This window comes from Coregonus clupeaformis, unplaced genomic scaffold (assembly GCF_020615455.1).
Source record: "Coregonus clupeaformis isolate EN_2021a unplaced genomic scaffold, ASM2061545v1 scaf3422, whole genome shotgun sequence".
NCBI lineage: Eukaryota > Metazoa > Chordata > Actinopteri > Salmoniformes > Salmonidae > Coregonus > Coregonus clupeaformis.
Genome location: NW_025536876.1, coordinates 13,956 through 39,873, shown reverse-complemented (window position 1 = coordinate 39,873; position 25,918 = coordinate 13,956). Strand labels below are relative to the sequence as shown.

Here is a 25,918-nt window from a genome sequence, read left to right as displayed (position 1 = left end):
GTGTATTTTCTTAGTCCAAGTAAAGTGACACAGGATGGTCATAATGCTTCTTGACAGCGTCATTAAGTGTATTTTCTACAAGTTATTTAAAATATGATGAAAAAAACCATGATTGTAAAGAATTCATTACAACAACATCAAAGGACTTAAGAAACAAAACTTTCAAACGAAACTTCTTGGCAGGAAAAAATACAACATTTGAATAACTTTGGGTTTTGACATTCTTATGTAGTTGTCATAACCAGCCATAAAATAACGCCATATATGTCACAACAGGTGTAAATATATGGATCATGACAGTGTTATGACCATTTTATGACAGGTTATGACACGTTATCTCAGCTATTACGATATCAATTGTTCATGGTAGCACTTTACTTGACACCCCAGTGTCATAATATAAACCCCTACAAAAATGTCCATTTCATTACAATCCACAAAATATATTTCACATTTCCTGCGGGATTATTTTCCTACTGTAGCAAAAACTGGCTCAAATTAAGATCCTCCATCTGTAGTTACTATGCAGTTCAAGGCGCTGTCTGTAGATGTGGTCGGTATTCATTTAGCTGCTGACAACATTTGAATGGTTTAGTCCCAAATGTCACCCTATTCCCTGTACAGAGCACTGCTTTAGACCGGAGCCCTTAGGCGTAGTGCACTATATAGGGAATAGGGTGCCATTTGAGACAAAGAATGACTGAGATCTAAAAGTGCTAAGGACAACAACAAAGAAACTAGAATATAACATCATAAAATGATATAATTATAAATTACATATAACGGAATACAGACAATAATAGATTCTTAATCTAATAAACAAACAAACGTATGTAATGATCAAAATGCAAAAATAAACAAATACAATTAAACACAATGGTGAAAATCTACCTACAGTATAGTTGGAGGGCGTTTGATTATTTGGATACAAGTGAAAGTTATATGATCTGTAAATTGAGAGATTAGATGTTTGATAGGTGTAGCAGAGTCCAACACAATCACTTTGTGTTTAACGTTGTTACCAGTCACTGTGTATTTAACGTTGTTATCAGTTACTATGTGCTTAATGTTGTTACCAGTCACTATGTGTTTAATGTTGTTACCGGCAACTATGTGTTTAACGTTGTTATCAGTTACTATGTGTTTAACGTTGTTATCAGTCACTATGTGTTTAATGTTGTTACCAGTTACTATGTGTTTAACGTTGTTATCAGTTACTATGTGTTTAACGTTGTTATCAGTCACTATGTGTTTAACGTTGTTATCAGTTACTATGTGCTTAAGGTTGTTACCAGTTACTATGTGTTTAACGTTGTTATCAGTTACTATGTGTTTAAGGTTGTTACCAGTTACTATGTGCTTAAGGTTGTTATCAGTCACTATGTGTTTAACATTGTTATCAGTTACTATGTGTTTAACGTTGTTATCAGTTACTATGTGTTTAACGTTGTTATCAGTCACTATGTGTTTAACGTTGTTATCAGTTACTATGTGTTTAACGTTGTTATCAGTTACTATGTATTTAACGTTGTTATCAGTTACTATGTATTTAACGTTGTTATCAGTTACTATGTGTTTAACGTTGTTATCAGTTACTATGTATTTAACGTTGTTATCAGTTACTATGTATTTAACGTTGTTATCAGTTACTATGTATTTAACGTTGTTATCAGTTACTATGTGTTTAACGTTGTTACCAGTTACTATGTGTTTAACGTTGTTATCAGTTACTATGTATTTAACGTTGTTATCAGTTACTATGTATTTAACGTTGTTATCAGTTACTATGTGTTTAACGTTGTTACCGGCAACTATGTGTTTAACGTTGTTACCAGTTACTATGTGTTTAACGTTGTTATCAGTCACTATGTGTTTAACGTTGTTATCAGTCACTATGTATTTAAGGTTGTTATCAGTTACTATGTATTTAACGTTGTTATCAGTTACTATGTGTTTAACGTTGTTATCAGTTACTATGTGTTTAACGTTGTTATCAGTTACTATGTATTTAACGTTGTTATCAGTTACTATGTATTTAACGTTGTTACCAGTTACTATGTGCTTAATGTTGTTACCAGTCACTATGTGTTTAACGTTGTTACCAGTTACTATGTATTTAACATTGTTGTCAGTTACTATGTGCTTAATGTTGTTACCAGTCACTATGTGTTTAACATTGTTACCAGTTACTATGTATTTAACGTTGTTATCAGTTACTATGTGTTTAACGTTGTTACCAGTCACTATGTATTTAACGTTGTTACCAGTTACTATGTGTTTAACGTTGTTACCGGCAACTATGTGTTTAATGTTGTTACCAGTTACTATGTGTTTAACGTTGTTATCAGTTACTATGTGTTTAACGTTGTTATCAGTTACTATGTGCTTAAGGTTGTTACCAGTTACTATGTATTTAACGTTGTTATCAGTTACTATGTGTTTAACGTTGTTACCGGCAACTATGTGTTTAACGTTGTTACCAGTTACTATGTGTTTAACGTTGTTATCAGTCACTATGTGTTTAACGTTGTTATCAGTTACTATGTGTTTAACGTTGTTATCAGTTACTATGTATTTAACGTTGTTATCAGTTACTATGTATTTAACGTTGTTATCAGTTACTATGTATTTAACGTTGTTACCAGTTACTATGTGTTTAACGTTGTTATCAGTTACTATGTATTTAACGTTGTTATCAGTTACTATGTATTTAACGTTGTTATCAGTTACTATGTGTTTAACGTTGTTACCGGCAACTATGTGTTTAACGTTGTTACCAGTTACTATGTGTTTAACGTTGTTATCAGTCACTATGTGTTTAACGTTGTTATCAGTCACTATGTATTTAAGGTTGTTATCAGTTACTATGTATTTAACGTTGTTATCAGTTACTATGTGTTTAACGTTGTTATCAGTTACTATGTATTTAACGTTGTTATCAGTTACTATGTATTTAACGTTGTTACCAGTTACTATGTGCTTAATGTTGTTACCAGTCACTATGTGTTTAACGTTGTTACCAGTTACTATGTATTTAACGTTGTTGTCAGTTACTATGTGCTTAATGTTGTTACCAGTCACTATGTGTTTAACGTTGTTACCAGTTACTATGTATTTAACGTTGTTATCAGTTACTATGTGTTTAACGTTGTTACCAGTCACTATGTATTTAACGTTGTTACCAGTTACTATGTGTTTAACGTTGTTACCGGCAACTATGTGTTTAATGTTGTTACCAGTTACTATGTGTTTAACGTTGTTATCAGTTACTATGTGTTTAACGTTGTTATCAGTTACTATGTGCTTAAGGTTGTTACCAGTTACTATGTATTTAACGTTGTTATCAGTTACTATGTGTTTAACGTTGTTACCGGCAACTATGTGTTTAACGTTGTTACCAGTTACTATGTGTTTAACGTTGTTATCAGTCACTATGTATTTAACGTTGTTATCAGTCACTATGTATTTAAGGTTGTTATCAGTTACTATGTATTTAACGTTGTTATCAGTTACTATGTATTTAACGTTGTTATCAGTTACTATGTGTTTAACGTTGTTATCAGTTACTATGTGTTTAACGTTGTTATCAGTTACTATGTGTTTAACGTTGTTATCAGTCACTATGTGTTTAACGTTGTTATCAGTCACTATGTGTTTAACGTTGTTATCAGTTACTATGTATTTAACGTTGTTATCAGTTACTATGTGCTTAAGGTTGTTATCAGTTACTATGTGCTTAAGGTTGTTATCAGTCACTATGTGTTTAACGTTGTTACCGGCAACTATGTGTTTAACGTTGTTACCAGTTACTATGTGTTTAACGTTGTTATCAGTTACTATGTGTTTAACGTTGTTATCAGTTACTATGTGTTTAACGTTGTTATCAGTTACTATGTATTTAACGTTGTTATCAGTTACTATGTATTTAACGTTGTTACCAGTTACTATGTGCTTAATGTTGTTACCAGTCACTATGTGTTTAACGTTGTTACCAGTTACTATGTATTTAACGTTGTTGTCAGTTACTATGTGCTTAATGTTGTTACCAGTCACTATGTGTTTAACGTTGTTACCAGTTACTATGTATTTAACGTTGTTATCAGTTACTATGTGTTTAACGTTGTTACCAGTCACTATGTATTTAACGTTGTTACCAGTTACTATGTGTTTAACGTTGTTACCGGCAACTATGTGTTTAATGGTTGTTACCAGTTACTATGTGTTTAACGTTGTTATCAGTTACTATGTGTTAACGTTGTTATCAGTTACTATGTGCTTAAGGTTGTTACCAGTTACTATGTATTTAACGTTGTTATCAGTTACTATGTGTTTAACGTTGTTACCGCAATATGTGTTTAACGTTGTTACCAGTTACTATGTGTTTAACGTTGTTATCAGTCACTATGTATTTAACGTTGTTATCAGTCACTATGTATTTAAGGTTGTTATCAGTTACTATGTATTTAACGTTGTTATCAGTTACTATGTATTTAACGTTGTTATCAGTTACTATGTGTTTAACGTTGTTATCAGTTACTATGTGTTTAACGTTGTTATCAGTTACTATGTGTTTAACGTTGTTATCAGTCACTATGTGTTTAACGTTGTTATCAGTCACTATGTGTTTAACGTTGTTATCAGTTACTATGTATTTAACGTTGTTATCAGTTACTATGTGCTTAAGGTTGTTATCAGTTACTATGTGCTTAAGGTTGTTATCAGTCACTATGTGTTTAACGTTGTTACCGGCAACTATGTGTTTAACGTTGTTACCAGTTACTATGTGTTTAACGTTGTTATCAGTCACTATGTGTTTAGCGTTGTTATCAGTTACTATGTGTTTAACGTTGTTATCAGTTACTTTGTGTTTAACGTTGTTACCAGTTACTATGTGTTTAACGTTGTTATCAGTTACTATGTGTTTAACGTTGTTATCAGTTACTATGTGCTTAAGGTTGTTACCAGTTACTATGTGCTTAATGTTGTTACCAGTCACTATTTGCACTGAGTTAAGAGTTGTTTATGATACAATATAAAAAAAAAAGAAATATCATCGTCAAGACAAGTAAAACACAGACTCCATGCTTGATCTATCAAACCTAACACTTTCTGTCATTTAAAAAAAAATGTCCCTACCATCTGACAGTAAAGAGCCGGTGTAGCTGTGTCTTTCCACAGGGGTGACTTTATGTCTTTCTCCCAGTGGACAGGAGAGGATTAGTTGTGTGTCTCACAGATGTCTTTCTCTGTCTCAATCTATATCTTCCATAGTGGACAGGTCAGTCTATATCTCTCTGCCCCAGACAGTTGACAGGTAAGTCTATATCTCTCTGCCCCAGGAAGTGCACAAGTAAGTCTATCTGTGTCTCTCTGTCACACATTGTCTCTTCTACAGTGGACTGGCCAGTCTCCATATATCTCAGAGGCCAGTGAACTTCTCGCCCTGCCAGGTTCCATTGGTCTTGTTCAGAGAGGTGCTACTCCCATGTTTACTCTCTCCTGAGGCCTTCATGGCCAGCTCTGCTGCATCTGCCATCGGCTGCTTGTCCTCTGCCTCCGTCTCCCGGTGGTAGAAGTAGTTGAAGTTGGACACGATGACAGGGACGGGCAGGGCGATGGTCAACACGCCAGCGATGGCGCAGAGCGTCCCCACCATCTTACCGCCCATGGTGATCGGGCACATGTCCCCATAGCCCACTGTAGTCATGGTGACCACGGCCCACCAGAAGCCGTCAGGGATGCTGACGAACTGTGTGCTGGGCTCGTCCACTTCGGCAAAGTAGATGGCGCTGGAGAAGAGGATGACTCCGATGAAGAGGAAGAAGATGAGGAGGCCCAGCTCCCGCATGCTGGCCTTCAGGGTCTGGCCCAGGATCTGGAGCCCCTTGGAGTGTCTGGACAGCTTGAAGATCCTGAACACCCTGACCAGACGGATGATACGAAGGATGGCCAGGGACATGTTCTGGCTGGAGTTCTGGTCCGGGGTGGTGACCAGCTCCGTTACCAAGGTGACGAAGTAGGGGATGATGGAGACGATGTCGATGATGTTCATGAGGTTGTGGAAGAAATCGCTCTTGGAGGGGCAGACCACGAAGCGGACAACCAGCTCGAAGAAGAACCAGATGATGCAGGCCGTCTCGATGATGAAGAAAGGGTCGGAGAACGTGGAGATGATGGTTTTGGGCGTGGCTGAGGGCGGGAACAAGGACCCGAGGCCGCCCAGCGATTGGTTCCCATCGAAAGGCATCAGCTGCATGACGGTGGTGGGTAGGACGGGGTCCAGGGAGTTATCCCGGAACTCCGGCAGCGTCTCCATGCAGAAGATGATGATTGAGATAATGATGACGAACACGGAGACCAGCGCCACGCCACGCGCCGCGTTGGAACTCTCGGGGTACTCGAACAGCAGCCAGAACTGGCGGTACATCTCATTGGTCGGGAGAGGGATCTCCACTTCTTTGATGAAGCCCTCGTCCTCTCTGAACTGCTCCATGGCGTCACTCCCCAACTCATAGAACACGATCTCATCAGCAAACACATCCAGCGGAACGTTGGCCGGCCGGCGGATCTTCCCTCCTGACTGGTAGTAATACAGGATGCCATCGAAGCTGGGCCGGTTCCTGTCAAAGAAATACTCGTTCCTCATGGGGTCGAAGTAGTCCATCCTCTTCATAGGGTCCCCCAGAAGGGTCTCAGGGAACTGGTCGAGGGTTTTGAGCTGCGTCTCGAAGCGCAGCCCGGCGATGTTGATGATGACCTTCTGGTCTCCGTCGTCTAGCCCTGTCTTGTCCACGAACACATCCTCGCAGCACTCCTTAGCCAGCCGGCTGAAGATGGTCTCGCTCTGCGTCTGGGTCTCGCTACTCAGCAGCAGCTTCCAGTTGGTGATCATGCTGGCACAGCTAGGGCGCCCCCTCCTGCTGTGGGGTGGCATGATGGGCGACTGGGGCCCACCCAGAGTATTGGGGGAGGGGGATGGGCAAGGGGAGGAGAGTGAGGAGGGGTGGTGGTGCTGGGGGGTGGATGTGAGGTTGGACTGAGGGGAAAGGAGGTGGTGGGAGCATTGTTCGGAGGGCATGTCGACCATCAGGGTCGTGGTCTCGTCAGGGTTGTCTGGGTTGTCCAGCTCATCTTCTAGGCTGCTGTCAATGTCGTCCAGACTCTCAAAGTCCACCAGAGCCACCTCCATGGCTGCTGCTGCTGGGGGGGCTACTACAACTGCTAATAACACTGCTACTACTACTGCTACTACTACTACTGCTACTACTGCTACTACTACTACTACTACTACTACTGCTACTACTGCTACTACTACTACTACTACTACTACTACTACTACTACTACTACTACTACTACTACTACTACTACTACTACTACTACTACTACTACTACTACTACTACTACTACTACTACTACTACTGCTACTGTTGCTGCAAGTACACCTAGACCCTGGTCCTTAAAACACGTCCCAGGACACCCAGAGGACTAGAGGTGTAGACCAGGGTAATCTTGTCCAGGAGACCTTAATACAGGTTCCAGAGAGAGGGAGGGCTGGAGATGTAGACCAGGGTAGGCCCCTCCAGGCAAGTCTAGTCCAGGAGTGTTAGATCCCTCTGTCCAGATGAGAAGATCCAGCCTATCAGAGGGCCTGTCTTCAGGCTCTAACGCCCAGAGATGAATGCAGTCTTCAGGGTAACAGGGTGACAACCGATGCTTCATCACCTCTGCTACACACCCTCTCCTTCTAACACCTGCAGCGGAGAGAGAAAGAGAGAGAGAGAGAGAGAGCGAGAAGGTTAGTTTGTGTGTGTGTGAGAGTGTGTGTGTGTGTGTGCGTGTGACATGTTTGCTGTTGACAGTCCTGCTATCTGCAGCACATTCACTGACAGCCCTGTCACCACCGGCTTTAGACTGCCTCTGCTTTTAATCGCTTGACACTGACACCCTGATGCCTGGCACACACATACACACACAAACACATACACACACACACCTGCTCCTTCCTCATGTTCACTTGCTATACAGCTGACCTGGTTAGGGCAGAAGGAGAGGAACTATACTATGAAAGAAAATAAATGACAAAGAATGATAGTAAAAAGCTTTGAAGCACCTTAAAGGAAATTTTAGACAAAAAGGCAAACTCCATCATGCATTGAATCAGATGGCTCATTCATCACAAAACCCACTGATATTGCCAATTATGTTAATGATTTTTCATTGGCAAGATTAGCAAATTTAGGCATGACATGCCAGCAACAAACGCTGACACTACACATCCGAGTATAACTGATCAAATTATGAAAGACAAGCATTGTCATTTTGAATTCCGTAAAGTGAGTGTGGAAGTAGTGAAATTATTATTGTTGTCTATCAACAATGACAAGCCACCGGGGTCTGACAACTTATTGAGGATAACAGCGGACAATATTGCCTCTCCTATTTGCCATATCTTCAATCTAAGCCTACTAGAAAGTGTGCGCCCTCAGGCCTGGAGGGAAGCAAAAGTCATTCCGCTACCTAAGAATAGTAAAACCCCTTTTTCTGGCACAAATAGCCGACCAATCAGCCTGTTACCAACATTTAGTAAACTTTTGGGAAAATGTGTGTTTGACCAGATACAATGCTATTTTACTCTAAACAAATTGACAACAGACTGTGGGAGCTGTTTTGTTAGACTTCAGTGTAGCTTTTGACATTATCGATCATAGTCTGCTGATGGAAAAACATATGTGTTATGGCTTTACACCCCTTGCTATATTGTGAATAAAGAGTTACCTGTCTAACAGAACACAGAAGGTGTTCTTTAATGGAAGGCTCTCCAACAAAATCCAGGTTCCCCAGGGTAGCTGTCTATGCCCCTTACTATTTTCAATCTTTACAATCCAGGGTTACTCCAAGCAGTAAAGTCACTTCAACTTGCTCAATTTCCACATAATGTTGAGGTTTAGGGTTTAGTGAATGATTTGTCCCAAATACAATGCTCTTAGTTTTTGAAATATTTAGGACTAATTTATTCCTTGTCACTATTCTGAAACTAACTGCAGCTCTTTGTTAAGTGTTGCAGTGATTTCACTCACTGTAGTAGCTGACATGTATAGTGTTGAGTCATTTGCATACATAGACACACTGGCTTTACTCAAGGCCAGTGGCATGTCATTAGTATACTATCATGGTCAAAACACGGACAGCTAACATTAATAATATGCATTTAAGTCTCTCATGGCTCAAAGTGGAGGAGAGATTGACTTCATCATTACTTGTTTTCGTAAGAAGTGTTGACATGTTGAATGCACCGAGGTATCTGTTTAAACAACTAGCACACAGATCGGACACCCATGTGTAACCGGTGTGAAATGGCTAGCTAGTTAGCGGTGTGCGCTCGTAGCATTTCAATCGGTGACGTCACTCGCTCTGAGACCTTGAAGTAGTTGTTTCCCTTGCTCTGCAAGGGCCGCGGCTTTTGTGGAGCGACGGGTAACGGTGCCCTTTGAGGGTGACTGTTGTCGATGTGTGCAGAGGGTCCCTGGTTCGAACCCATGTAGGGACAGAAGCAACACTGGCCAATACAATAGGCGGCCCAGAGAAGGGAGCACGGCTGGCCAACAATAGGGCCCAGAGTGAGGGAGCAAACGCTGGCCACAATAGGCCCAGAGAAGGGGAGCACGGCTGGCCAATAACCAATAGGCCCAGAGAGAGGGAGCACGGCTGGCCCATCAATGCCACGGAGAGCTCTCTCCTGGCACAGGAGAGATTGACTTCAACACTCTGATTTTTGTAAGAGGTGTTGATAAGCTGAATGTACCAAAGCCCTACACACAGTCTCGGTACACACACAGCTCAGACACCCATGCACTTCCCCACAAGACATGCCACCAAAGGTCTCTTCACAATCCCCAAGTCAAGAACAGACTTTGGTAGGCGCACAGTACTACATAGAGCCATGACTACATGGAACTCTATTCCACATCAGGTAACTGATGCAAGCAGTAGAATCGGATTAAAAAAACAGATAAAAACACACCTTATGGAAACAGTGGGGTTTGTGAAAAGACACACACAGGCACAGACACACATACACATGATAAGACATGCACTCATGGATGTTGTATTGTAAATATGTGACTAGTTTCAGGAAACTAGGCATATGTCGCGGGTCACTAGTTCACAGGAGAACGTCAACTTATTTTACTTATCAAAATGTGAACTTTCATGTGCCTTAATGACACTTGTATGCCATCTATAAATACAAATACAATTGTTAAATTACGAGCCTAGTTGGTTTAGCCACAGAAAAAGACAGCAACCTTCCCACTAGCCATGATTTGCTGAGATAATGAGTGGGCTGGACATGCCGAGATAGGAGTTCGGATTGGTCTGTCATATAGCCCACTTCTGTCTATTTGAGCTGGTCAATATGTGTAGGTAATCCTGTCTAATGCGGCTTAAAAAAAAATTATGGTGTAGTGGAGCTGCATAAGTGTTGCTCTCCACTTTCTGGAGGATCGAGTTTTGAAATCAGTGGAATTAGAGTATGATAGCTAAAGAGATGGAGAAAACACCTGTCTCCGGATTACATCTTCAAACTAAGGGCAACCATGGCATCCGTGACAGGGAGACGCGTCCATCCATGTATACGGGTAAGATAGTCTAGCTAGCTACATTTTCAGATATTACACATTTCTAATTTTGACAAAGTGGTTTCATTTCAAGTTGAAGTGTACTGTTAACTAGCTAGCTAACTTTATCTGGCTGGCTCGCTAGCTAAAGTTACGTGTATTACCTTATTATTCATATGTCAGAGCCATTTGCTTGCTAACATTGAACCTGGTTGGTTAGCTACCTGCAGATTCATGCAGGGTAGTAACATCATGAGTTAGGATTATGGTTCATTGTTTAACTAGCTAGCTAGCTGTCTTAACAACAGACTCCACTATGCAAGTATCCATTTCGTGTCACGGTTTACTATGCCAGAACCCAGAAGCAGACCAGGACAAGGTACGTAGAGAGAAAGGTGAGTGTTTATTTAATAGATTCTGAGTGAGGCTGAATAATCCAGGAAACAGAGCGGGTGGCGTGGATGGGTTGTTGAGGGTGCAGTGGTTGGTCCGGTACTGGCTCGGCAGCCGCCGACCATCAGGCAGAGGTTGGATGAAGGTTCCGGGTGAAAGACTGCAGACAGAACAAAAACGGAGGTCAGTACACAGCAAGTCACAAGGTGCAAAACAACAAAACTAACACTAATGGCTCAGAGGCTGATACGTTGACAAACATACTGTTCATAGCTAACGATCCGGCAGGAACTGGATGTTAGGCCAGAGCCTAAGAAGGGTGATGATCAGGACCAGGTGTGCAGATTGCTGATGGGATGCAGGTGCGGAAAACAAGAGCGCTCCCCGGAGCGTTCCCGAACCCTCGGGAAACTGGAGATTACGAACCGGAAAACTAGTCACCAGACAGGACCCGACTCAGACAGCGGGGATCGTTAACAGTACCCCCTCCGATTTAACGCCACCGGGCGGACTCCCGGAGCGCCAGGATGGAGCGGTAGGTCACTGATGAGGTCCGCAGATCGAGGACCTGTCGCCGCGGAATCCAACTCCTCTCTTCAGGGCCATACCCCTCCCAGTCCACGAGATACTGAAACCCCGCCCCGCCGTCTGAATCCATGATGCGACGCACCGTGTAGGCAGGACCACCTCCGATCATCCGAGGAGGAGGAGGAGGAGGCGGAGGAGGCAACAGAGGACTGAGGAAGACAGGCTTGAGGCAGGAGACATGAAAGGTGGGATGGATTCTGAGCGTCCTCGGTAGTTTGAGTCGAACTGCCACTGGATTGATCACCTTCTCCACCACAAACGGACCAATGAACTTGGTAACAACTTCCTAGACTCAGTCCGTAACGGAAGATCCCGTGTGGCCAACCAAACCCTATCTCCGATGGTATAGGTGGAAGCGGGATCCGGCGACGATTCGCCTGGAGCTGATACCGGTCCGAAACTCTAAGGAGTGCCCTTTCTGGCCCGATGCCAGGTCCGGTGGCAACAGCGAATATGGGCCTGAACAGAAGGCACTGAGAGCTCCTTCTCCTGAGAAGGAAACAGGGGAGGATTGGTAGCCATACAGGCACTGGAAGGGAGACATCCCAGTGGCAGATGTAGGAAGAGTATTGTGGGCATACTCAACCCAAGGCAACTGAGAGACCCAGGAGGTGGGGTTGGAAGAGACCAGACAGCGTAGCGTGGATTCCATCCTCTGGTTGGCTCTCTCCGCCTGACCATTGGATTGGGGGTGAAAACCAGATGTGAGACTGACTGTAGCTCCAATGGCCAAACAGAAGGACTTCCAGACAGCAGAGGTAAACTGAGGGCCACGGTCGGAAACGATATCACTGGGCAAACCGTGGACCCTGAAAACCTCCCTAACCAGGATCTCGGACGATCTCCGAGGCAGAGAGGAAGCTTGGCAATAGGCACAAGTGGGCGAACTTGCTGAATCTGTCCACGATAATCAGAACGACCGTGTTCCCCTCAGAAGCGGGCAACCCAGTGACGAAGTCCAGGGGCCAGATGCGACCATGGTCGCCGGGGAATAGGAAGGGGGTGAAGTAGTCCAGAGCTGGGCCGATTGGTACTCTTATTCTGCGCACACACTGGACAGGCAGCAACAAAACCCGAGTATCCTCGGCCATGGCAGGCCACCAAAAACGTCTCGCGAAGAAACGCCATTGTCCGAGCCACGCCAGGGTGACAAGCCATCTTGCTGGGCGTGGGACCATTTGAGGACAGCAGGACGTACCGACTCAGGCACAAACAACCGACCCGGGTGGACGTTACCGGGACCGGGCTGGAGTCCGAAGGGCCGCCAGCACCTCCTCCTCAATCTTCCACATAACTGCTCCCCACGGCGCAGTTCGGGGAGGGGATTGTCTCGGTCTTGGACCCATCTCCTCCGTCTTGGAGAACATCCGGGACAAGGCGTCCGCCTTGCCGTTCTTAGATCCAGGTCGGAACGTCAGGGCAAACTTGGAATCGTGCAAAACAACGCCGTCACCTGGCCTGACGGGAGTTGAGACGTTTAGCCGATTGCACGTAAGCAAGATTCTTGTGGTCAGTCCAGACAATAACGGTTGCTCCGCCTCCAACCAGTGGCGCCACTCCTCCAAGGCAAGTTTCACCCCGCGACAGAAGCTCCGGGTTACCCACATCGTAATTCCTCTCCGCAGGCGAAAGCGCGAGTAGTAGGCGCAGGGATGGAGTTTACTGTCCGTGGAGCATCGCTGCGACAGGATGGCGCCAACTCCCACATCAGACGTCCACTTCAACGCAAACTGACGGGCCGTGTCCGGTTGAGAGAGAATCGGTGCGTTGGTGAATCGCCTCTTCAAATCCAGAAACGTTTCGATCCGCCTCCGGATTCCACTTGAAGGTCCTGATACTGGAAGTCAAGGCAGTTAACGGAGCGGCCACATGGCTGTAATCCCGATGAATCTCCGGTAGAAATTCGCAAAACCCCAAAAATCTCTGGAGCTGCAATCTCGTACCGGGCTGGGCCCATTCCAGAACCCGCTCTAACCTTCTCCTGGTCCATCCTAATCTCTCCCCTGGAGATGATGTACCCGAAAAGGATGTCGATGGTGGGCGTGAAACTCGCACTTCTCGGCCTTCACGAACAGGCGATTCTCCAACAATCGCTGCAGAACCTGCCGGACATGCTGGACGTGGTCGGAAGGTTCCTCCGAGGAAGATCAGAATGTCATCCAGGTAAACAAACACAAAGAGACCGATCATATCTCTCAGGACGTCGTTCACCATACTCTGGAATACCGCTGGAGCATTGGTCAGTCCAAACGGCATCACCTGATACTCGAAGCGACCCATCGGTTATGAAACCCGTCAACCACTCGTCCCCCTCTCTGATCGGACCAGGTGATACGACATTGCGTAGGTCTCAGCTGGTGAACACCGTAGCACCCTGTAAGGAGTCGAAGGCAGAACTCATCAAGGGCAGGGGATACTTGTTCTTGACCGTGGATGTCATTCAACCCCGATAATCAATACACGGTCGAAGAGAGCCATCCTTCTTACCCACAAAGAAGAATCCTGCCCCCAGGGTGATGACGAGGGACGAACGAGACCAGCAGCTAGGGACTCCTTGATGTAGGTCTCCAACGCCTCACGTTCAGGTCGGGAGATACTGTATAACCTTCCCTTGGGGTAGACAGCTCCAGGGACCAGGTTGATGGCACAATCATATGGTCGGTGGGGAGGGAGTGACAGAGCCTTCTGCTTACTGGAAAACTTCCCCAAATCGTGATATGTCTCGGGAACCAGGGACAAATCTGGGGGTTTAGCCTCAATCACCTGACTGGGAACCGAATGGGGCAGGCAGTCTTGAGACAGTTAGCATGACAATCAAGGGCTCAACTCGAGTTACCTTGCCCCGTCCACCCAATCGAACGTGGGATTGTGTTCCTTCAGCCAGGGGTATCCAAGGACCAGAGGAACATGGGAAGACGGCAGAATGAAGAATGAAATCATCTCAGAATGATTCCCGACAACCGCATCTTAACCGGTTCAGTCCTCATCGTGATACGTGCCAGACTACTGCCGTTCAGAGTGGTCGCTTCAATGGCTTCCGGCAATTGCTTCCTTGAAAGCCCCAGCTGTTCCACCAACTCGGCATCAAGAAAGCTTCCATCGGCACCTGAATCGATAAAAGCGTTAAGCGCTAAGCTCTGATTCCTGTTCACAAGGGTAGCCGGGAAACGGGGTCTGACAGAGGTACTGAGAGGTTGAAACTGGCTCGCTAAAAGTCCTCCCAACTTTAGCGAGCCGGGCAGTTTGAACGACCGCGGGAACAAGTGGAGATGTAATGTCCCGAGCTACCACAGTAGAGGCAGCAGTTGGTCTTACGTCTATGTTGACGCTCCTCCTTGGTTAACCCCGTGCCGCCCCACTTGCATGGGTTCAGAATCGGGAGAGAGAGGACCTCTCCACTAATCCATTGTGGTGGAGAATGATCGACGTGTTCTGGTCCACCACCCGACCCGACTGGGAACTGAGAAGCTGATCGATTGGACGGACACCATTGCTTCCCCCTCCTTCGCTTTCTCGGACTGATTATCCACCCGAAAGACAAGGCTACCAAGCTGTCCAGGTCACTAGGCTCGGGATAGGAGATCAACTCATCCTTGAGCTGCTCGACAGACCCTGGTAAAGGGCCGCTGCAGAGACTCCTCGTTCCACCCACTCTCCACAGCCAACGTCTTGAACTCGATCACGAAGTCGGCCCACGCTACAGTTCCTTGCGAAGCGAAAACAGGCGCCTAGCTGCGTCCCTCCCTCGGACGGAATGGTCGAAGAGCTTCCTCATCTCGGCCGTGAACCCCTGGTATGAAGCCATGCAGGGATCCTGTCGTTCCCCAAACGGCTGAAGCCCACTCCAGCGCTCGACCACGCAGCAACTCAATCACAAAGGCTATCCTAGCCTTGTCTGTGGCATAAGAGTAGGGCTGTAGATCGAACACTAATCCACACTGCATAAGGAAGAACGGCATCTTCCCCAGCTCCCCCTCATATTTATCCGGCGTCGGAACCTTGGGCTCACGGATGGACACAGCTTCCAGAAGCGGCAGGCGAGATGGGTGAAACCGGTAGTGGATCCTCCACCGGACACTTACGTTGGTTCTGGACCTCCGTCAGAACCGGTAGAAAGGTTCCGAACTGACAACGCGATCTCCTGTAGTACCGTGCATGATGGCCCAACATCTTCTCCTGCTGGGTAATAGCATGAGCAACAGAGTCCAGGTCCGCTGGGTTCATACTGGCCGGATCGTTCTGTCACGGTTTACTATGCCAGAACCCAGAAGCAGACCAGGACAAGGTACGTAGAGAGAAAGGGTGAGTGTTTATTTAATAGATTCTGAGTGAGGCTGAATAATCCAGGAAACAGAGCGGGTGGCGTGGATGGAGTTGTTGAGGGTGCAGTGGTTGGTCGGTACTGGCTCGGCAGCCGCCGACCATCAGGCAGAGGTTGGATGAAGGTTCGGGGTGAAAGACTGCAGACAGAACAAAAACGGAGGTCAGTACACAGCAAGTCACAAGGTGCAAAACAACAAAACTAACACTAATGGCTCAGAGGCTGATCGCTGACAAACATACTGTTCTAGCTAACGATCCGGCAGGAACTGGATGTTAGGCCAGAGCCTAAGAAGGGTGATGATCAGGACCAGGTGTGCAGATTGCTGATGGGATGCAGGTGCGGAAACAAGAGCGCTTCCCGGAGCGTTCCCGAACCCTCGGGAAACTGGAGATTACGAACCGGAAAACTAGTCACCAGACAGGACCCGACTCAGACAGCCGGGATCGTTACATTTCGGGTGTGTTCGTAAATTCAGTCTGAGTATGCCAGAGCGCAGAATAACTGATGAATTTACGAACGCACAACACCCATTGAATATGGCCGGTGTCAGTAAACGTCGGCAAAAAAGCGTAATTATATTGTTGCCAGCAGCACAGTTACAGTCACCAACGCTCTGGATAACATGAAAACACCCTAACCAGCTCTGCTAGGGCGAGTAAAATGTTCAGAGTGAGGTGTTCTCATTTGTGTCTGGAAGTAGCTAGCAAGCTAGCCAATGTTAGGCCAGTTAGCTCGGGTGCTTGACTGCCGTTTGAGAGGTCAGAACGCTCGGATCAACCCTACTCATCGGCCAGAGCGTCAAGTGTGCACTCTGAACGGTCCGAGAGCGAAACGAGATGGGTGGGGCTAAAGCTTAAGAGGGTGTGAACGATGCTGAATGGGTGTAGACAAAGAAGAGCTCTTCACTAGGTACCAAAACATTCAAAGAACATTTTCTTAAAGTGAGATTACAAGTTTATCAACTTTTAAAGCAGAATTACTTCCCCATTGTTCCCTCAAATGTAGTGTATGATATATTATTTTGTACCTCAGTGTCTCTGCTTTAATCCAATGTAAAAAACACAATTTCAAATGTTGCTACATAAGACCGAATCACACTGGTGAGGAGAAAGGAGAACAAAGAGGGAAAGGGCTAAATGAAAGGAATGTTTAAACAGACAGAGAGAGAAACAAAACACAGCAATTAGTAAAGTAACCTGCATATTTTAATGTTGCTACATAAGACCGAATCAAGGCGGTTCGGTCACATATGTGATAAGTGGGAGTAGTGGCCTGAGGGAACACACTAAATGTATTGGGTAAAGTGTTATGAGAATTTAATGTCATGTAATATTTTTAACTGCTTATACTGTCTTAATGTTGCTGGACCCCGGAAGAGTAGCTGCTGCCTTGGCAGGAACTAATGGGGATCCATAGTGAAACCCCAGGAAGGTAAGCTGCTCCCTTGGCAGGAACTAATGGGGATCCATAATAAACCCCAGGAAGAGTAGCTGCTGCCTTGGCAGGAACTAATGGGGATCCATAATAAACCCCAGGAAGAGTAGTTGCTGCCTTGGCAGGAACTAATGGGGATCCATAATAAACCCCAGGAAGAGTAGCTGCTGCCTTGGCAAGAACTAATGGGGATCCATAATAAACCCCAGGAAGAGTAGCTGCTGCCTTGGCAGGAACTAATGGGGATCCATAGTAAACCCCAAAAAATAAGAATAGAAAAACTCAGTATACTTTAAAATGACTAAAACCAAATGGAAACTGTGGAGAAATGATAATGGAGCTACATTTATACCCCTTTCTTGACTGTGTCCAGCTCGCTAATAATCAACAAAATGAAAGCTAGACTGTCAGGGAGTATCGGAAATTCCAAAACGATGGATAGAGGACAATCTTTGCAAATTTTGATGTAGAGGAAATATAACAGATTTTTTGTGCATCCCCTTCGGACCTCGTTGAAGACCAAAGCGGCCCCTGGGGAAAAATGAGTTTGACACCCTGGTCTACAGTATCTCATATTCACATAAGGACATGCTCTGTACGGTGCATGTAAATTAATAGTAGTTATGAGGATGTTAATTCCCTGTATGGTAAGGAAACCCTGCCTATCAGTGGTAATCTCAGCCAAACCTCACAGCTCTCATTCAATCTTGCCCAGGTGCTGGCATGACCAGAGTTTCATTGCCTGACATGGTGGACTGTTTCCCAGTGATCTGGGAAGAGCTCCATCACTGGCCTGAATCAGTCACATACAAGTTTTTGCCATTCTCTGTTCTGGCTGGTCAGTAATTTAGTGCATCAAAAGTAAATGCAATATATGGTACTTTTTTGTAAAAAAGAATGCAAGGGAAGTGTTTGTCAAATAATGTAGGCTTACTCTGGCTCCCTCAATTCAAAATTCAATGTGCTTTTGGGAATCAAAAATTGCCCTTAATGTGGACGTGACTGGCTTGATATGAATTTTGATGCAACCAATGAGCAAGGGAACAGATTTTTATGCTATTGTGCTGCATTTGCTCTGATCACACCCGCTTAGCACGACAGACAGAGAAATTGCTATGAAGCTCAATAATATTGAAACTTTTCCTTGTGGATGTTTATTTATTTTGTGCGCAGCCATTCAGGGATTGATATTGTATGTACTCTTTGAAATTAATTAGAAGATCAGAATGTGTTTCCATATCGAGTTACAGATCGTCAAAGGGATCTTAGAGACATTTATGCACAAAGTGGATGCAAATGATCAATTCAGATTCACATGGGACATAATAACATTCTCGATGTGATAATTGCAGCCGGAAAAAGCCACAAGTTAACACAAGGGATCAAATGAGATATGCAGGAACGTCTAATGGTGAGTGTCTTATATCCCATTATCATTTCTGTGGTTTGTTATTGGGATTACAACATAAGCATCCCATAGCCCAATGCAATAAAGCACTATGGACATCCATAAATGTGTCATCCTAATGCCCATTGCTATTGTGGATTAAAAAAAAAAAATTTTTTTAAGGTTTTATTGTCACATACACCACAGTGAAATGTGTTGTTGCACAGGGTCAGCCATAGTAGTACAGCACCCCTGGAGCAAATTAGGGTTAAGTTCCTTGCTCAAAGACACATCAACTGATTTTTTTCACCTTGTTGGCTCAGGTACTTGAACCAGTAACTTTTCGGTTACTGGCCAAACACTCTAACCGTTAGGCTACCACTGGACCAGCAACCATCTTATAACATCTGAGCCTTCTGAGTTGAACAGTCTAATAGTCATGAATTACATGTTACTGGCCACTAGACTGATTGAGTCCTGACTTGAAGGTCGCTGTTTGGAACTTCTCTTGTTTCTGCTAAAATGCTTTTGGAACAATGTCAAAAATGTTCACAGGGACAGATGAGCAAAGGGGAACGTTTACTGAAACCTTAATTTACATCCCCAGCTATCAAATGCATCTTTAATTTACGGCTGACTGAATGAAACATGACAGACAAAATTCATATTTCAGAGGTTGTGGCTCACTTTTACACCTCAAGAGGACATGGCTGTGCAAAGTGAATGGGGGAGTGGAATAATGAAAAGCATGATAATGAAGTTAGATCTCAGTCAAAATGTACAGAATTTGATTTAGTGTCAGCCCTTTTCCAGAGAAGCCATTAAAGATAACGTTTCAAAGTGTGTCAGTTTGACTCTCACAACGAAGTCCCTGGGAGTACACAAATCAACACCTTCCTAGCACTGATTAACAAATGACCCTATTGATCAGTGGACTGCAGCTCCTCATCACCTCATTACACAATACAACATCTATTGTCCTAACACAGTTCATACAAGGACAATTCTTCAAAACAGAAGTGAGACCAGGTTGAGTGTCTGTGTTGACCACTATACTAATTCAAATGCGTTATCAAATGTTTTACACATTTTACAATATGTTTTTATATCTGTCCATATTTATTGGGGAGAACAAGTATTTGATACACTGCCGATTTTGCAGGTTTTCCTACTTACAAAGCATGTAGAGGTCTGTAATTTTTATCATAGGTACACTTCAACTGTGAGAGACGGAATCTAAAACAAAAATCCAGAAAATCACATTGTATGATTTTTAAGTAATTAATTTGCATTTTATTGCATGATATAAGTATTTGATCACCTACCAACCAGTAAGAATTCCGGCTATCACAGACCTGTTAGTTTGTCTTTATGAAGCCCTCCTGTTCTCCACTCATTACCTGTATTAACTGCACCTGTTTGAACTTGTTACCTGTATAAAACACACGTGTCCACACACTCAATCAAACAGACTCCAACCTCTCCACAATGGCCAAGACCAGAGAGCTGTGTAAGGACATCAGGGATAAAATTGTAGACCTGCACAAGGCTGGGATGGGCTACAGGACAATAGGCAAGCAGCTTGGTGAGAAGGCAACAACTGTTGGCGCAATTATTAGAAAATGGAAGAAGTTCAAGATGACGGTCAATCACCCTCGGTCTGGGGGCTCCATGCAAGATCTCACCTCGTGGGGCATCAATGATCATGAGGAAGGTGAGGGATCAGCCCAGAACTACACGGCATGACCTGGTCAAGACCTGAAGAGAGCTGGGACCACAGTCTCAAAGAAAACCATTAGTAACACACTACGCCGTCATGGATTAAAATCCTGCAGCGCACGCAAGGTCCCCCTGCTCAAGCCAGCGCATGTCCAGGCCCGTCTGAAGTTTGCCAATGACCATCTGGATGATCCAGAGGAGGAATGGGAGAAGGTCATGTGGTCTGATGAGACAAAAATAAAGCTTTTGGTCTAAACTCCACTCGCCGTGTTTGGAGGAAGAAGAAGGATGAGTACAACCCCAAGAACACCATCCCAACCGTGAAGCATGGAGGTGGAAACATCATTCTTTGGGGATGCTTTTCTGCAAAGGGGACAGGACGACTGCACCGTATTGAGAGGAGGATGGATGGGGGCCATGTATCGCGAGATCCTCCTTCCCTCAGTAAGAGCATTGAAGATGGGTCGTGGCTGGGTCTTCCAGCATGACAACGACCCGAAACATACAGCCAGGGCAACTAACGAGTGGCTCCATAAGAAGCATCTCAAGGTCCTGGAGTGGCCTATCCAGTCTTCAGACCTGAACCCAATAGAAAATCTTTGGAGGGAGCTGAAAGTCTGTATTGCCCAGCGACAGCCCCGAAACCTGAAGGATCTGGAGAAGGTCTGTATGGAGGAGTGGGCCAAAATCCCTGCTGCAGTGTGTGCAAACCTGGTCAAGACCTACAGGAAACGTATGATCTCTGTAATTGCAAACAAAGGTTTCTGTACCAAATATTAAGTTCTGCTTTTCTGATGTATCAAATACTTATGTCATGCAATAAAATGCAAATTAATTAGTTAAAAATCATACAATGTGATTTTCTGGATTTTGTTTTAGATTCCGTCTCTCACAGTTGAAGTGTACCTATAATAAAAATGACAGACCTCTACATGCTTTGTAAGTAGGAAAACCTACAAAATCGGCAGTGTATCAAATACTTGTTCTCCCCACTGTATATGGCAAAAGTTAGAGAGAAGGCAAAGTGACTTCAACTTTAAAATATGGACATTTGTTGTTTATTTCCTCTTGGAATTCCAGAGAATGCTATTTCTTTGCAACTAAAACAAGACAGACATGGCCAGTTAGAATTTCCTGACCATGTCTGTCAAGAGTTGTCTAATGAAATACAGTTAGCAATTACTTTAGTCAGAGTTACTTTCGTACAGTGCCTTGCAAAATTATTGATCCCCCTTGGAGTTTTTTCCTATTTTGTTGCAATACAACCTGTAATTTAAATTGATTTTTATTTGGATTTCATGTAATGGACATACACAAAATAGTCCAAATTGGTGAAGTGAAATGAAAAAAATAACTTGTTTCAAACAATTCTAAAAAATAAATAACGGAAAAGTGGTGCGTGCATATCTATTCACCCCCTTTGCTATGAAGCCCCTAAATAAGATCTGGTGCAACCAATTACCTTCAGAAGTCACATAATTAGTTCAATAAAGTCCACCTGTGTGCAATCTAAGTGTCACATGATCTGTCACATGATCTCAGTATATACAGTGAGGGAAAAAAGTATTTGATCCCCTGCTGATTTTGTTTGCCCACTGACAAAGACATGATCAGTCTATAATTTTAATGGTAGGTTTATTTGAACAGTGAGAGACAGAATAACAAAACAAAATCCAGAAAACGCATGTCAAAAATGTTATGAATTGATTTGCATTTTAATGAGGGAAATAAGTATTTGATCCCTCTGCAAAACATGACTTAGTACTTGGTGGCAAAACCCTTGTTGGCAATCACAGAGGTCAGACATTTCTTGTAGTTGGCCACCAGGTTTGCACACATCTCAGTAGGGATTTTGTCCCACTCCTCTTTGCAGATCTTCTCCAAGTCATTAAGGTTTCGAGGCTGACGTTTGGCAATTCGAACCTTCAGCTCGCTCCACAGATTTTCTATGGGATTAAGGTCTGGAGACTGGCTAGGCCACTCCAGGACGTTAATGTGCTTCTTCTTGAGCCACTCCTTTGTTGCCTTGGCCGTGTGTTTTGGGTCATTGTCATGCTGGAATACCCATCCACGACCCATTTTCAATGCCCTGGCTGAGTGAAGGAGGTTCTCACCCAAGATTTGACGGTACAAGGCCCCATCCATCGTCCCTTTGATGTGGTGAAGTTGTCCTGTCCCCTTAGCAGAAAAACACCCCCAAAGCATAATGTTACCACCTCCATGTTTGACGGTAGGGATGGTGTTCTTGGGGTCATAGGCAGCCTTCCTCCTCCTCCAAACACGGCAAGTTGAGTTGATGCCAAAGACCTCGATTTTGGTCTCTTCTGACCACAACACTTTCACCCAGTTCTCCTCTGAATCATTCAGATGTTCATTGGCAAACTTCAGACGGGCCTGTATATGTGCTTTCTTGAGCAGGGGGACCTTGCGGGCGCTGCAGGATTTCAGTCCTTCACGGCGTAGTGTGTTACCAATTGTTTTCTTGGTGACTATGGTCCCAGCTGCCTTGAGATCATTGACAAGATCCTCCCTCCTCACTTTAAGAGTGTGTTCCTAATCTCAGCTTGTTACCTGTATAAAAGACCTGGGAGCCAGAAATCTTTCTGATTGAGAGGGGGTCAAATACTTATTTCCCTCATTAAAATGTAAATCAATTTATAACATTTTTGGCATGCATTTTTCTGGATTTTGTTGTTGTTATTCAGTCTCTCACTGTTCAAATAAACCTACCATTAAAATTATAGACTGATCATTTCTTTGTCAGTGGGCAAAGCAACAAAATCAGCAGGGGGATCAAATATATTTTTCCCTCACTGTACAGTGCTATGAAAAAGTATTTGCCCCCTTTCTAATTTTCTCTACTTTTGCATATTTGTGATACTGAATGTTATCAGATCTTCAACCAAAACCTAATATTAGATGAAGGGAACAAAAGTGAACAAATAACACAACAATTACATATTTATTTCATAAACAAAGTTATACAACACCCAATTCCCCTGTGTGAAAAAGTAATTGCCCCCTTACACTCAATAACTGGTTGTGCCACCTTTAGCTGCAATGACTCCAACCAAATGCTTCCTGTAGTTGTTGATCAGTCTCTCACGTCGCTGTGGAGGAATTCTTGTCCCACTCTTCCATGCAGAACTGCTTTAACTCAGTGACGTGTGGGTTTTCAAGCATGATCTGCTCGTTTCAAGTCCTGCCACAACATCTCAATTGGGATTAGGTCTGGACTTTGACTAGGCCATTCCAAAACTTCCAATTTGTTGCTTTTTAGCAATTTTCATGTAGACTTGATTGTGTGTTTTGGATCATTGTCTTGCTGCATGACCCAGCTGTGCTTCAGCTTCAGCTCACAGACGGATGGTCTGACATTCTCCTGTAGAATTCTCTGATACAGAGCAGAATTAATGGTTCCTTCTATTAAGGTAAGTCGTCCAGGTCCTGAGGCAGCAAAGCATCCCCAAACCATCACACCACCACCACCATGCTTGACCTTTGGTATGATGTTCATTTACATTACATTTTAGTCATTTAGCAGACGCTCTTATCCAGAGCGACTTACAGGAGCAATTAGGGTTAAGTGCCTTGCTCAAGGGCACATTTACGTCATTTAGCAGACGCTCTAGTCCAGAGCGACTCACAAATTGATGCATTCACCCTATAGCCAGTGGGATAACCACTTTACAATTTTTTTTTGGGGGTAGAAGGATTACTTTATCCTATCCCAGGTATTCCTTAAAGAGGTGGGGTTTCAAATGTCTCCGGAAGGTGGTGAGCGACTCCGCTGTGTGTGTGGGGGGGGTAGAAGGATTGCTTTATCCTATCCCAGGTATTCCTTAAAGAGGTGGGGTTTCAAATGTCTCCGGAAGGTGGTGAGTGACTCCGCTGTCCTGGCGTCGTGAGGGAGCTTGTTCCACCATTGGGGTGCCAGAGCAGCGAACAGTTTTGACTGGGCTGAGCGGGAACTATGCTTCCGCAGAGGAAGGGAGCCAGCAGGCCAGAGGTGGATGAACGCAATGCCTCGTTTGGGTGTAGGGACTGATCAGAGCCCGAAGGTACAGAGGTGCCGTTCCCTCGCTGCTCCAAAGGCAAGCACCATGGTCTTGTAACGGATGCGAGCTTCAACTGGAAGCCAGTGGAGTGTGCGGAGGAGGGGGGTGACGTGAGAGAACTTGGGAAGGTTGAACACCAGACGGGCTGCGGCATTCTGGATGAGTTGTAGGGGTTTAATGGCACATGCAGGGAGGCCAGCCAACAGCGAGTTGCAGTAATCCAGACGGGAGATGACAAGTGCCTGGATTAGGACCTGTGCCGCTTCCTGTGTAAGGCAGGGTCGTACTCTCCGAATGTTGTAGAGCATGAACCTGCAGGAGCGGGTCACCGCCTTGATGTTAGCGGAGAACGACAGGGTGTTGTCCAGGGTCACGCCAAGGCTCTTCGCACTCTGGGAGGAGGACACAACGGAGTTGTCAACCGTGATGGCGAGATCATGGAACGGGCAGTCCTTCCCCGGGAGGAAGAGGCAGCTCCGTCTTGCCAGGGTTCAGCTTGAGGTGGTGATCCGTCATCCATACTGATATGTCTGCCAGACATGCAGAGATGTGATTCGCCACCTGGTTATCAGAAGGGGGAAAGGAGAAGATTAGTTGTGTATCGTCAGCGTAGCAATGATAGGAGAGGCCGTGTGAGGATATGACAGAGCCAAGTGACTTGGTGTATAGGGAGAAAAGGAGAGGGCCTAGAACTGAGCCCTGGGGGACACCAGTGGTGAGAGCACGTGGTGCGGAGACAGCTTCTCGCCACGCCACTTGGTAGGAGCGACCGGTCAGGTAGGACGCAATCCAGGAGTGAGCCGCGCCGGAGATGCCCAGCTCGGAGAGGGTGGAGAGGAGGATCTGATGGTTCACAGTATCAAAGGCAGCAGACAGGTCTAGAAGGACAAGAGCAGAGGAGAGAGAGTTAGCTTTAGCAGTGCGGAGAGTCTCCGTGACACAGAGAAGAGCAGTCTCAGTTGAATGACCAGTCCTGAAACCTGATTGGTTTGGATCAAGAAGGTCATTCTGAGAGAGATAGCAAGAGAGTTGGCTAAAGACGGCACGCTCAATGGTTTTGGAAAGAAAAGAAAGAAGGGATACTGGTCTGTAGTTGTTGACATCAGTGGGGTCGAGTGTTGGTTTTTTGAGAAGGGGAGCAACTCTCGCTCTCTTGAAGACGGAAGGGACATGGCCAGCGGTCAAGGATGAGTTGATCAGCGAGGTGAGGTAGGGGAGAAGGTCACCGGAGATGGTCTGGAGAAGGGAGGAGGGGATGGGGTCAAGCGGGCAGGTTGTTGGGCGGCCTGCAGTCACAAGTCGCAGGATTTTATCTGGAGAGAGAGGGGAGAAAGAAGTCAAAGCATAGGGTAGGGCAGTGTGAGCAGGACCAGCAGTGTCATTAGACTTAACAAACGA

General features: G+C 44.8%; 1 protein-coding gene across 1 annotated transcript; it reads right to left on the bottom strand.

Moving 5' to 3' along the window:
• Nucleotides 1-4,374: 4,374 nt before the first annotated feature.
• Nucleotides 4,375-7,189, bottom strand: LOC121555476 (potassium voltage-gated channel subfamily A member 10-like). The gene has a single exon (XM_045220241.1). It carries the CDS (start codon nt 7,187-7,189, stop codon nt 5,420-5,422), a length of 1,770 nt encoding a protein of 589 aa, XP_045076176.1. The 3' UTR covers nt 4,375-5,419.
• Nucleotides 7,190-25,918: the final 18,729 nt, after the last annotated feature.

Bases quoted from the DNA above. Each gene is read 5' to 3' on its own strand.
- LOC121555476 (XM_045220241.1), bottom strand. From the start codon at position 7,189: ATGGAGGTGGCTCTGGTGGACTTTGAGAGTCTGGACGACATTGACAGC.